The sequence below is a fragment of the Rhineura floridana genome, chromosome 7, assembly GCF_030035675.1.
Source record: "Rhineura floridana isolate rRhiFlo1 chromosome 7, rRhiFlo1.hap2, whole genome shotgun sequence".
NCBI lineage: Eukaryota > Metazoa > Chordata > Lepidosauria > Squamata > Rhineuridae > Rhineura > Rhineura floridana.
In genome coordinates, this window is record NC_084486.1 from 69,080,187 (window position 1) to 69,095,075 (window position 14,889).

The 14,889-nt window shown below is 44.5% G+C and overlaps 1 protein-coding gene across 4 annotated transcripts in view; it reads left to right on the top strand.

The window, feature by feature from the left end:
- Positions 1-5,585, top strand: part of FAM204A (family with sequence similarity 204 member A) — a 37,118-nt gene extending 31,533 nt beyond the window's left edge. For all 4 annotated transcript variants that reach the window (XM_061635866.1, XM_061635869.1, XM_061635867.1 and 1 more), the window contains 2 exons: positions 3,518-3,624; positions 3,923-5,585. In XM_061635866.1, coding sequence (XP_061491850.1) covers positions 3,518-3,624; positions 3,923-3,974 — 159 coding nt within the window. In that variant the 3' untranslated portion in view covers positions 3,975-5,585. The remainder of the gene's footprint in view (positions 1-3,517; positions 3,625-3,922) is intronic.
- The last annotated feature ends 9,304 nt before the right edge of the window (positions 5,586-14,889 follow it).

Below are 14,889 nucleotides of genomic sequence, written 5' to 3' on the forward strand. Positions count from 1 at the left end.
ATCTTTTTAGCGTTTCTGTTTGCTGCCCTGTGTTCCTGCTGGAAGGGCAGGATATAAATCAAATAAGAAAGAAAGAAAGACATTTCCGCTGCAGTGCCAAGACCACAGCGTCAGCCAACCTGCTGAGCTTTTTTAAAAAAAATAATCAAGAAGCAGCAATGTGGTGGTGATGGGGATGCTAGATAGATTGTGCACTGCAGACAACAGGGTGGATAAATTAAGGAGGGGGGGTTAGTGCTCTTAGGCCTTAGGATGAGCATCAGAAGTGATGGCTTGCATGAACTTGGGGAATGAGAGTGGAGCAGAAGACAAGTCAGTGCATGCACACACACAAACACACCTGTCACTCCTGCAAGCATTTGGGCAAATGGGAGGGGGGAAGCCCTCTACTGCCGTAGCATTTTGGAGAGAGGGATTGGGGGGGCAAAGTGTAGGTGGAAGAAAGGGGAGGATCATGGCACACACACTTAGTTCTGAGCTTTCTCATTGCTCCTTGGCTCAGTCAAGGCTGAAGGCTAGATCTGGATGGCCTTGCAAATAAGAATAATTTAAAGGTGGCAGTGAAGCAGGAGCCAAGAAAGACAGGCAGGTTGGCTGCCAGGAAGGAAGGGGGTAAGCAGCCTTTCCTTGCAGCCTTCCTTCTTTTTGCTTCACAAAAATCCCTCTACTCTTGTTCTGAGCAAGGGTAGCAGCAGCAGCAGTGCGAGGAGATGACAATCAGCAATAGTAATCCCCTCTTCTTCCTGGTAGTTCCACCCTCAGCCTCCTTTGGCATCTGGCACATGTTTTATAGGCAGACACCTGCCCTCGGCATGCCTGAAAGACCCTCTGCTGCTTCAGCAAAAGGCCTCCCTTCTTGTTTGGAGCAAGGGGGAGGTGTCATCTGCAGCTGCAGTGGGGAGCAGACCATCCAGGGAGTGAAGACTTTTAAAAAAAATAATAATTTCTTTACTGTTCGCAGCCCCCCTGGATTACATTGGGGGGGGGCTGAGGTCATAGCTCCCAGGTTGGGAACCATTGCTCTAATGTGTGTGTTTGAGTGATAAAGTCTTAATCTTCTTTCGTAAAATACATTAAACACTTGTTCATCATTCCTCATGTAATGAACAGCATACTTATAATGAAAACATCATCCAAAGATCAAAACTTCTAAATCTGGGCAGTGGGCATACAAGGAGGTAGATAGTACCTGCCTCAGCATATTTATTCTGATAGTTTATCTAATGGGGAGGCTAACAAGACAAATGACTGGTGAAATTCTAAAGTAAAAGCAACATATTTTCATTTTAAATGGTAGACACTTGCTGTCATCTCAAACGATTTATAAGCAGCATACTTAGCCACCTGTGTTTCCTTCTCATTTCTAAAATGAATTACAGTTGAGGACACTCCTGGTGGATGTAGGGTAAAGGGGATCCTTGCATGCATGTACATGTATACAGATGGACTAAATAAATATACATGTCTCTCGTCCCATCTTGTCCAACATTCACCTCTGTTTTTTTGGCTCCCTGTGTCATCTCTTCCAACCTCTCCCCCCAATAGCCTGCACTATTTTGGTGTTGCCACCAGAATTGGAACTTGGAGGAAAGGCTTATTGGTCTTTGGCAATCCTTTGGAGTCTCTATCCTCAACAGAGATTCTCAGCTTGCTTGCTATAATATCTTGACAGTATTTAGATTTCTTTGTGCAGTATTAGTATGGTCTGAAGGCACATGAGGCCACCACGTTGCTAAAGCTAAGCAGGTCTGGGTCTAGTCAGTGCCTGGATGGGAGACCGCCTGGGAAGCACATGTATATGCTGCCTTGGGTTCCATGGTGAAAGAAAGGCGGGGTATAAATGTAATTAATTAATTAAGGGAATCTGCGTAGTTTCTCCTTGAGTCTAGACAAGAGAATGATAGCTTGTGGTGTTTGCTGCAGTGCAGAATCAAACCAATTTCAGTAGCTAGGGGGCAATATCCAACAAGTACATACTGAGATTTGCTAAAACAAATGGCAAAAACAATATTGTGTCAATTCTATTTTAGTTGGAATTTCATAGTACTAGTTCCTGATGGAGTGTTCCCTTCCTTGCCTCCCTGGAATTTGCATTTGAGGTCTTAATAAAATAAAATAAAAATCAAATCCAAAGTTTCCATTGTCTGGGATCTTCAACGATGCAGATGTATGCCCAAGAGCTCCCGTGTGTGCTCCTTCACCAGTTTTCTGTTCTGATCACAGTTACTTCATAGAGAACGGTTATCACAAACCGTGACAGATAAATGGAGTTTTCAAGTACAGAGGAAGTATATCACAGAATCCCAGTTTTTGAAGCACAACAGTAGTGTATGTATTTTGGGGGCAGGGGTCTATTTCCTTCATCCCTGTGTTTATGGGTTTCCCACTCTGGACAACAGGATACTGGCATACCCAGCAGTACTGCTCTTATGTTCTTGTGGTACATCACTGGGAACTATCTAGGTTACCCATGAGTTTTGTGAGTACCTTATCTGAATCATCTGTTTCTCTGTGTGGGTCAGTTGGATCCCAGCCATTTGTCAGAGACTGGGTCACTGATATCCATGAAATAATAGGCTTTGAATTTTTGTTGTGGCTTACAACTACAAGACTAAAGTAACCTACAATGAGTTTCTTTTGTATTGTCCTAGTCACATTGGCCTCATTTACTGGAATACCATGATATTTGAAATTGATCTTTTTGTTATTCAGATAATAAAATAATATTTAGTTTTCAGTTACTGTTTTACTTTTTATTCACTTTTTTCATTTTATTTTTGACATCTTGTTTTTATTGTGACTGATTAAAAATATAATTTGGTTGTAGCCACCTTGTGGCCTGTAATGGTGGAAAAGCAAACATAAATGTTTTATAGAAATAAAATATTTCAAATGGTGGAAAAAATCATATAAACACCCAATAAAAATGTGTAGATCCTTTTTCTATGTCTATACAGCGTCTCAAAAAAGCCACTTTCAGCTCTTATGGTGTCTCCTAAGCTCTCAATTTAAAAAGTATAAAGAAAGCATGAGCAGTTGAACAGTGTAGCCATTGCTGCCCAACTCCTAGATAACATATTCTTACATGAAACTTAAGTGCAACTAACTCTAGTAGACAGGCTATTTATTGTATTGTTGTTTTTACATGACTATCCTGCCTCATTTTCAAAACTAAAACTAAATAGGGCTTATTCTTGAACAGAATTTGAACAGAATTTCCTGTGATTGGTATTAGAACATAGGTACGCCCTGCTACTGATTTGATGGTGTATAGGTTATGACAGTTAATTGCTAGGCAAATATTGAACTTTTGTTTTGCTAAAAATCAGAACAGACTTCACTTTCCTTCCACTTGTTATTAAATAAAATATATCCAGAAATGTTCCATGGTAGACGCAGGGCAAAGTTTAGAGATGTAAAAATGCTTAAAAGGTCTTAAAGCCGATTTCAGGATTCTCTCTCTCTCTCTCTCTAATTTCCCCTTTGGACTCATTTGTTTATGTTCTTTTCTTTTTAGCTTGGTGTGGAAATTGCCAAAGCTGTTGCTTGTCGGAATTTTGTGAAAGCAAAGCAAGATGCAGATGCTTCTCAAGAAGCCCGGAAGAGAAAGAAGCTTGCATGGGGGTATGTCATCAGCCTTCTATATTTAAGACTAATCAAGATTCCGAGTTGAATGTTTTCTGCCTTCAAATTGACTTGTACTAATCCTTATTTGTTTAGTTTGATCTTGGCTTTTTCTTTGAGTAATGCATCTACTTAATGTAAAGTCTTTGCTACAACTGATATAGTATTCAAATGTTTATACTTTCCCTTTTGTGATTGCTAGAGTATTAAAAATCTAGTTCCAATATAGCCAATATATTTGAAAACTCCCCATAGTGCACTTCAGTAGATACTGACATATGTTTGTATTTCTTTTCAGATTTGAAGCCAAGAAAAGATGGGAAACAAAAAGCAACATGGGATACATGTAGTTAGTTGCATCTTGGCAGGGGGGAAACATTTTGAAGTTGGGGGGAAATGTTTGTTAATATTGAAGATACATAAATTATGTTTTTTGTTGGTTTTTATTTGCATTAGTTATGTAGCTGAGGGAATCGCGTGGAGCAATCTAGGTTTCCATTCCATACTTTTAAGTATCCCTGATATGTCTCAGATATTATATCTTCAGCCCTGGAAATGTTTCCACTTTATTTCCTTTCATATATCCTAAATATTTAAACCTCTTGCTTGTTGTGTGACTATTAAAATATAATCTGGAAACTAACTGTGCATGAATTTATTCAATTATTTATTAGTATCAAAAGAAATTTTATTTGAAACAAAATAGTGTTTGGAAAGCCTGTGTTTTTACATAATAATGAGACCAGGCAATTATAATATTCACCTAAAACAAAACTACAAGTAAATCAGCAATAACTTTTCCACTGAAGCTCCTTCAAATGTCTGTCACCTGTATGAGAGTTAAAGTGGTAAATTTCATTTACTATTAAGCATGATTGAAATGTTACTTTAATGGTGATTTATTGTATTTCAGTACTTTGGGTTAAAACATGGTGCCAAGAAATAGTAATCTGAAGGTATATGACAAGTCTGAAGTTTTCCATTCTAATACGGAATAGTTCATTCTTGTTTGATAGCCCTGAGGATGTTTGATTTCCCCCATCTCTCATGGAACACTATATTTCACAAGATGAGAGTTTGCAATACAGTAAGCTAGAGTCAACTATAATTAATTATATTGACAGTTAAATACACAGCAGAGTCTGCAAATCACTGGCAAAACAGGTTTGTACCACAGAGCCCCATAAATCTGCTAAGTCTTTATTCTACAATTGGGGACTATTTGGGGAGGGGGCTTTGTGTAGTGAAAAGGGAAGCAAGTATTGTCTAGCCTCATTATGTCTCTACAAGTATATATTTTGCTATCAAAAACAGTGGGCCTATTAATTGTCCCATTTGGGCTAATAATGCGTTATCCAAGTAGGTGTTAGTAAATCACCACATACTTAGGCATATCATGTGAAGGATTTCATGTTATCTTTGTTCTCCCCATATGAAACATCTTTAACTAAATTTTGACAGCCACTATTCAAAAATAATATTGCCAGCCGACAAGGACTTAGTCTTTTAAAATTTCTAAACCATCCTTTTTTTCTTGCCCTGGTTTTCCAAGGTACAGTCCTGCAAAGATTGCACGCTTGTATGTATGTAGAGAAGGATTTATGGGTGTTTGAAAAGAGTAAGGAGCACAAGCAGCATACTAACAAAGCAAGTAGAGTACTTGACCATATGAGGCAGTTGTATGTGTAGGTAGGGTAGGCTAGTAGCAGCAACAATGAGCCAAAATAGAATTATTTCCATAAGGCCAAGAGGCAGACTTTAATATGCATGAACAATCCTACGCACACAACAACAACAACAAAACTTGGCAAGAGCTCTATTTAATTGCCAGTTTCTAATATCAGTGTGCATTGTGGGCTATGACATCATTGAGTCTTTAAAAATAATTTCATTCAATTACTTAGACTGTTGAAACATAATGGGAAATTCAAGATGTGCATTGACTTCTGAATGAAATGAAAATAAAAGCATTTCAAGAACTTTGGTGTTAGGATTTTTATTTTGTGCATCCTTTTTATGACATTTTAAAACATTTTAAAAGACATATGAACAGAATGGGAAAATGCTAGTGCAGAGACAATGCATTCTGATTTCTATCTGGAATTCTAAAGGGTGCCAATTTCCACCCTCCCCAAAAGCACCATTTAATATTAATTATGCCAAAACAAATAGGACAGTTCATGGACACAGACATCTCTGTAAGTGGTTGCTAGATGACCAGTCATCTAGATCAGGGATTCCCAGACTGGTTTGTGGACCATAGCGGTCTGTGAGGTTCATTCCAGTGGTCCATGGCATGTCTGCATATTTGCAGTTGAAGATGGGAGATAGCAGATCAGTTACATTGCATATTCATACTGATTTTTAATTGTATATTTACTGCTTTTATTTCTTTCTTATATTGTATTTTATTGTATTACAGTGAATTCTATGGAAGTGCAAATACTACGACAGGCAGAAAAATCATTGAGTAGACCGTCAAGACCCTTAGCAGTTTTCAAGTGGTCCACGGGAAAAAAAGTTTGGGAACTACTAATCTAGATGGCTCTTGTCAGGATGGCACCCACCTTGCTTTCAAACACACAAAAGTCCCATCAATTGATTTTAGCCTCATTTAAGTCAAAGCTGGAGGACCAGTGGCAAGAGCTATAGGAAAACCACAGCAATTATGTTACTTGAGCTGAAACCTTTGATAGTGGTCAAATACTTAAGAAAAATGGAAATTGCCCTTGCTCGTTAGCAATTGGGCACATACTCCCTACTCATCAGGACCTATTGAGAGAGATCCTACTCTGAGCACCTTGTAGTGTTTCCTTCACTGTTCAGCATCCCTTGCTGGGGTTTCCGCAATTATCAAGTGTGCAGAAGGCCTTTCTGCATACCCAGCTTTCTGCTCTGAACTTAGACTTAGTTGTGGGTGATAATGTTGATCTGCAAGTTGTCTTCAGCTTGCTGAGTTCTACTGGCTGACTGTCCTCTCAAGAATTATTGAGAACAAGTCGCTGATGAATGAATGCTCTTGTATTCACAACAAGACTAATGTGTGGCCTAACTGTATATATATATCATGTGGCACTCAGATTTGGGGCAGATCTGGGGGCAGCCAATGCTTCTGAAGCTGGGCTTCATTTGAAAGCTGATTCATATTCTAAGTCAACCAGAATAAGGTTTCTTATGTTAAATTATTGGCTGAAATTGCAATTCATAGACAATTCTAGACTTCCAAATTACACTTAAAGGAATTGGCCTAACATGAGCTTCTGAATAATAAGTCTTTATTGGCTCAGATTCACAAATAATTAAGATGTTGAGTTTCAGATGAATTCCTCTTGGACCAAGGCCATTTATGGGTAAAGGCCCCTTTTAAAACTAGACATACTTCCAAGAGGATCTAGCATTAAAATAGGAAAGGGTCCTAGTCTAAAAACAGACAGCAATTAGACAGCTCCTGAAGACACAATCAACTATAGGCCACTTACAACCCCCACCCTCCTTCCTGGGCATGATGTCTGAGTGGGTGGTTGTACTCTTGGATGAAACTGATTCTCAAGATCAGTTTCAAACTGGTCTTTGTGCTGCCTTGGTTGTTCTGTGGGTTGACCTATCCTGAGAGAGAGAGCAAGCAACCCTGTTGCCTTCTGAAGTTGGGTGTTGGAGGCACTGCATTACAGTGGATCTGCTCCTATATAATCAATTCCAGATGGTAGTGCTGGGCAATTACACTATATGGTTCCTCAGGGCTCTATTTTATTCCCCATGCTGTGCATCATCTACATAAAATCACTGGGAGAGTTCAGCTGTAGATGTGGACTGAGGTATTGCCAATATATGGATGACGCTCAGCTCTGTCTCTCCTTTGCATCTCATCCTGGGGAGGGAGTGGATGTTCTGAATCAGTGCCTGGGTATGGTAATGGACTGGATGAGAGCCAGTGAACACACTCAATCCATAGAAAATAGAGGTGTTGTTAGTAAGTGGTTCATCTGCCCAGCGGAGTGGTTTTTAGCCTGTTTGAGGGATTACATTCTCCCTAAAGGATTAGGTCTACAGTTTGAGTGTGCTCCTGGGTCCTTCTTTGTCATTGATGGTGCAGCCGGCCTCAATGGCACAGTCAGCATTGTATCAGCTTAAGTTGATATGCCAACTATGATCCTGTCTGGACAGACATAGCCTTGCTACTGTTATCCATGCTTTGGTTTCCTCCCATTTGGATTACTGCAATGTGTTATATGTGGGGTTCCCTTTGAAAATGGTCTGAAAACTTCAGCTGGTCCAAAAGAGAGCAGCAATATTGCTAACTGGGACTGGATATTCCAAGTGTATAATGCCAGTACTGTATCATCCGCACTGGCTGCCAGTCCATTTCTGTTTTCCATTTTTGTTGCGCCCCAGATGCAGGGAGAGTTAGATCAGGGAGAGGAGTCAGATGAGGACGAGGTTCCTGGGGGAACTGTCCTCTGGGTCAGACAGTTTTAATCTTTGAAGCTCTACACAGTTTGGGGGCAGGTTACTTAAAGGATTGCTTCCTCTCACAATTACCTACCTGGACCTTAAGATCTTCTTTAAAGGCCCTTCTCAGTGTGCCCCTGCCAAATCTGGGTCAGACAGCTTGACTCAGCCACCACCATCCTACACTGACACTCCCATGACCGAACCCATGGAGGCCACCAGCAGCGCAGAAGGGGGGCTTCAGAGAACCATCAAAGCCTTGTATGCAGAAGTCCAGAATCTCCACACAGAAACCTAGACTCTCCGACTTGAGAATCAAAACCTCTGAGCCTTGTTTAACCAAGCTGCCCAAGGGGGGAGTGGCTCAAGCTGCCGCACCACCTGCCCAAGTTAAGGCGCCTGTGGGATTACCCCCTCATTATGGTGGCCAGAGTGACCAGTTCACCAAGTTTCTTCCCCAGTGTGAACTGTACATGCGTGTACGTCAAGTCGAGTTTCCAAATTATGATGTGAAGGTGGCTTTTGTCAACAGTCTCTTGGAAGGGGAAGCTGCCAAATTGGCTACCCTGTTTCTGGTGAGAAATAATCCTGTCCTGACCCAGTATTCCGCATTCAGTGATGCCATGACCGAGATGGTCCATGACCCTCAGCGAAAAGAGACAGTGTCCTGGCAGCTGGGATCCCTGAAACAGGAAGAGCTCCATGGGGGTTTATACTAACATGTTTCGTGTCCTAGGTCAGGAGATGGATTACAATGACTCTGCACTGATGTACTTCTACCAGAATGGACTTAGCACAGAGGTACTGGATGAACTGGCACGCACCTCCCCACCTGGCAGCCTTACACAGCTGATCCAGCTATGTCTGGCTTGAAGGTCACCGCTTGGAGTGCAAGACGGAAGCCCCACATTCCCAGGCTCCCATACCGCTCCCCTGTGCCCATTTCACTCCTAGCGTGGGAACCTCAACTCCATCAAGGGTGGAGCCCATGCAAATTGAAGGGGCGAGACCATACCTGTTGGAGGAGAAGGAGAAGCGCAGGAGGGAGGGCTTGTTTTTTTACTGCGGGAAAGGGGGCATCTAGCCCAAGGGTGTCCCTCCAAAGGACAAAGAGCTCCAGTGCAGGAAAACTCCAAATCCCAGCTCTTGTAGAGGGCAAAGAATTGGGAGCGAAGAAGACACCGTGGCCTCGCCATCATCCCCTCCCGTCGCAGCCCGCCCTCCACTTGCCGGTCTGGTTGATTCTACCTTCGGGACGAAGTCTCCAGGTCAGTGCCATGATCGACAGTGAGGCTTCTTCAAGTTTTATGGACTGGCATTTTGCCCAGGAGCATGGCATGCCCATTCAGCTGCTTGAGAAGCCCTTGTCCGTCAAGGCCACTGATGGACAGTCCTTAAATGGGCAGTCCTTAAAAGTCAGGAACTGTTACCAAGGCTACAGAGACACTGAGAATGGAAATTTCAGGACATGTGGAGAATCTTGTCATTCTACATGGAATCCCTGCCCCGTTTCCCAGTGGTATTGGGAATGCCCTGGTTGGTTCAGTACAACCCCATATCTTCTGGGACAAAGCGATGGTGGTGTTTATCTCTGGGTATTGCCATTAGCACTGCCAACCGCAGAGACTTCCACCAACATCTTGGCAGGAGCTGCACGGCAGGAGCTGCACTGCAGAAGGGGTCATCTTGCCTGACAAATATGAGGAGTACTGAGACGTGTTTGACAAAAAGGAGGCCGATCAGTTTACCCCCTTGTGACGCCCTTCCCTGGCTCTCCCTGTCAGGTTCCTACCTGCGCGTGGCTACTGCCTGTCACTAGGCACCACCAGGGACTCCACCAGTCCGGACTGTCCTTTTTTATTGTTTCCCCGCTCTAGCACAGATCTCAACAGATCCCCCTGCTAGGCAACCACCAGTCATGTCCTAATACTAGTATTCCCAGAGACTCTGAATACTGGTATTGTTATTCTCTTCACCGCTGCCACCATTTGTTACAGTTTCCCTTCAGCCTTGGTCATTACCTTACCCTCCCTTCTGGTCTGTGAAACCCCAGCCAAGGATCAGGCCTTTGGTAAACCAAATTAAGTATTTATTGAAGATAACAAAGCTAACAAGATTAACAAGATTTCTTCTTAAGGCACATAAGCATATGGTTTTACTCAATACTAATCCGAACTCCACCCCCCTCCTTCTCCACTCTCTCCTGGCAAACAACTCTCTCAAACCCCACCAAGCAACCCACTCTTTCTCTTCTCCCCCCAGATTCCACTCTCACTCTTCCTTTTATACGTTCAGCCATTTTAAACACTCAGCCAATCATCTAGCATTCTACTGCCCATTCACTCCCCCTCCTCTTTCACTCCACTTACCATGTATCTTCTAAACAACCAACACTTACCATATATACATTAATATAGGAACATCACACCCCTCAACCCTAGGACTGTGCCATAAGTTTGATGCTGGGGTCGCACATCCCCTCAGTGCGAATTTATTCCTTGTCAGAACCAGAGTTGGTGGCACTAAGGGAATTCCTGGAGACCAATCTCAAGAGCGGTTTCATTTGGCCATCACAGTCACTGACCGGGGGGCCCTTTGCTGCTTGTTAAGAAGAAGAGTGGGGAGCTATGTCCGTGTAATGACTACCAAGAGTTGAACAAGGTCACCATTACCAACAGCTACCCCTTGCTGCTCATCATGAAGATGTTGGAGCGACTGCTGTTGGCCAAAATTTATACCAAGTTGGATTTCAGGGGGCTTACAATCTGGTGTGGATCAAGGAGGGGGATGAGTGGAGGACTGCCTTCAAAACCCGATATGGACAGTTTGAGTACTTGGTCATGCCGTTTGGTCTATCCATTAGCTCTGGGGTCTTCCAGAGCTTTATGAATGACATATTTAGGAACTATTTGGACTGGTTTGTGATCGTGTATTTGGATGATATCCTCATCTATTTGGACTCTCCAGTTCAGCACGAAGAGCATGTGCAGGTGGTGTTACAATGCCTCAGGGAACATCGCCTCTACGCCAAGCTGGAGAAGTGCAGCTTTGATTTAACCACATTAGACTTTTTGGGGTACCGCATTTCTCCCACCGGAGTGGAGATGGACCCGGGCAAGCTCCACAGCGTTCTCATATGGCAGCCTCCCAAAATGAAGACGGATCTTCAGTGGTTCCTGGGGTTCGCTAACTACTACAATCGGTTCATCACTAACTACTCCAACAACACTGTGCTCCTCATAGACTGCCTGAAGGGTTCAAGTCCCTTCCATTGGACCAACACCGCACAAGGAGCCTTCGAGGAGCTGATGGTCTGGTTTGCCTCTGAACCTATACTGCAACACGCAGATCCTAAATGCCCCTTTTTGGTGGGGAAGGATGCATCGGACGTGGCCATCAGAGCGGTGCTCTTGCCACCAGGCCGGGGGGGGGGGAATTCTGAGGCATACTTTTCACGGAAGTTGACGAGCGCTGAGCAAAACTATGCCATGTGGGAAAAAGAGTTGTTGGCAATCTGGGATGCTTTTGAAGCTTGGCGACATCTTTTCGAAGGGGTGCACACCAATCATCGGAACCTGGAGAGTCTCCACATTGCCCATAAGCTAAACCAGAGACAGGTGTGTTGGGCTCAATTCTTCATGTGCTTTCATTTCAAATTCCATTACATTCCCCAGGTGCAGAATAAGTGGGCAGATGCTCTGTCCTACAAACCAGAATATCTGGAGGACCCAACCCCAAAACTGCCACAACTCATTATACCCCTCGAGAAGATGGTGGCGGGGGTGTGCCAGGATTTCTGGGAGGAGGAACTGTACTTGGTGCAGGAAGTAGATCCTTTTGTCAAGGAGAAGCATTCAGAACTAGAGGGGCAACTTCCTGAAACTGTAGAGGACTTCACGCTGAAGGGGGGGTGCTATATCATTATGACGCTATGCATGTGCCCCCCAGAGATGTGAGAGCCAAGGTCCTGCACCAATGTCATGATTCCCCCACCGCTGGGCATTTTGGAGTTTTTAAACCTTGCAAGCAATTGCCAGGGAGTTTTGGTGGCCACGGATGAAGCATCAGGTGGAGCGCTATGTCCAGTCCTGCCCCACCCGTGCCAGAGCCAAACATGTCACGAGATGGCCAGCAGGACTTTTAGAATCACTCCCTATGCCCGAGGGTCCTTGGCTGATGGTGACTATGGATTTCATCACTGACCTGCCCTCCTCACAGGGGAAGATGACGGTTTTAGTGGTGGATGCTTTTACTAAAATGGCTCATTTCATTCTGTGCTTGGGACTTCCAACTGCAGGGGAGACAGCTCAACTATATATCTAGCATGTTTATCATCTGCATGGTCTTCCAGATAGTTTGGTTTTGGATCAGGGCCCTCAATTTACGGTTTGGTTTTGGCGCGCTGTGTGGCAACTCCTGCAGAGTCAACTGAGGCTGTAGTCATCTCATCACCCACAAACGGATAGTCAGACTGAGAGAGTTAATGCCATTCTGGAGCAGTACCTCCGTTATGTCAACTACCAGCAAGACAACTGGGTGTCCTTTGTGCCTCTAGTGGAATTTGCTTACAACAATGCGGTGCACACTACCCCACAGCAGACCCCATTCTTTGCCAACCTGGGATATTACTCTTGAGCCTTTGCCACCCCTCACGCCAGTCCTCTCATTCCGGCAGCCACAGACTTTGTTCGAGAGCTTCGGGCTATGCAACAGGTGCTGAGGGAACAGCTACAGAAGGCGAAGACTGACTACAAGAGAGTAGCAGATCAACATCGACAGGAGGGCCCCGAAGTTCACATGAGAGATAAGGCGTGGCTGTCCATGCTGTACTTGCCTACTCAGGGGTGATGTCATAAACTGGAAGACAGGAAGGTGGGCCCCTATGAAGTTGAAGCCCAGATCAATCCAGTGGCTTTTTGTCTGAGGCTGCCTCCTTTCCTCAAGATACACCCAGTGTTTCATTGCTCCTTGCTTACCCTGCAGCAGCCTCCCCCCGATCCCCACAGGATACCAGAGGTGCCTCTACCACCCATAGCGGTGAATGGGCAAGAGGAATATGAGGTGGAACAGAATTTGGATTCGTGGAAGTGCCGATGGCGACTTCAATACTTGATCCACTGGAAGGGATACGACCAGGCGGAGCACTCGTGGGAGCCAGTGGATGACGTCCACACGCCGGATCTGATGAGAGAGTTTCACGATGCCTACCCAGACAGGCCCAAGCCCGGGGGGGGGGGAGATGGAGCATGGAGGGGGGATGATGTTGCGCTGCAGATGCAGGGAGAGTTAGATCAGAGAGACAAGACAGATGGGGATGAGGTTCCTGGGGGCATTGGAGGAAGGGGGGGCTCTGACAGCCCGCAGACTCCCATGGCCGGCACCCCATCAAGGCAGTTCCAGCCCTGCCTGCGAGTCCCCCACCTAAACCGTTGGGAAGCAACCCTTCACTCACGCCAACTCTGCCCATGCAGGAATCCCCGCCTGGCACTTCAAACGCTTCACTGCCAAAATCAGCATCCCACTTTCAGAGCCCGCCTTGTCACCTAGCGAAGCCCAGCCATCAGATGAGCTGTCTGAGGCCCGCCCCTGCTTGCCCTGCATGAGGAGAGAGACTCAGAGCGTGGAACTCCGCTGGAGTTGTCGTTTACACACAAAGACCTTCCCTACTTAAGCAGGTGCCTCCCAAGACTCTCGTGCTGAGTCAACTCTCCCCACATGCTGCAGAGACTGCTTGGGTAGAATAGCTAGGGGAAGTCAGGGTAGACAGGTTTATGATGTGCACTGCTTTGGATGTGACCATCACCTTAATAAAACGAGAAACAGATCACACCTCGTCTCAATTTGGTTCCTTCGTCTCTGGGTCGGACAGTTTTAATCTTTGAAGCTCTACACAGTTTGGGGGCAGGATACTTGAAGAACCGCTTCCTCTCACAATTACCTACCTGGACCTTAAGATCTTCTTTAAAGGCACTTCTCAGTGTGCCCCTGCCAAATAAGGTATGGTGGGTGGTGAACAGAGATAGGGCCTATTCAGCAGTGGTGGCCCTATTGTGGAAGCCCTTCCCAGAGACCTACATTATGGCCTTTTTGATGCCAAGTGAAGAGTTTTTATTTTCCCTAGCCTTTTAAGATCTTCAGTGTTTTTAAATCTGCTATGGATTTTTTGAGGTTGCCGGTTTTATTTAAGTTAGTTTTCATTAGTTTAGTTCTGTTTCTTTTTCAAGCTCTTGTTACAACAATTAAGAAATACAACGTATATCTAACTAAACTTGTTAGGTTGCAGGAATAACATGGGAAGCTGCCTTATACTAGTCAGACCAACTGGTCCATATAGATCAGTATTGTCTACCCTGACTGGCAGCAGCTCTCTAGAGGTTTACCTGAGGAACATTTCCAGCCCCACCAGGAGATGTTGAGGATTGAACCTGCGACCTTTTGCATGTAAAGCATATGATTGTCCTGTCTCAGAACACCATGACAAAGGGTCTTACTTTCAAGTAAGAGAGTTCTTTAAGAGTGGTAAGCGGCGGTAACGCAGCCGAAAGCTCTGCTCATGGCCGGAGTTCGATTCCAACGGAAGGAGGAAGTCAAATCTCCAGTAAAAGGGGTCGAGGTCCACTCAGCCTTCCATCCATCTGTGGTCGGTAAAATGAGTACCCGGCATATGCTGGGACGTAAAGAAAGGCCGGGGAAGGAACTGGCAATCCCACCCCATATATACAGTCTGCCTAGTAAATGTTGCAAGACGTCACCCTAAGAGTCGGAAACGACTCACACTACAAGTGCAGGAACACCTTTACCTTTATGATGTAGGTT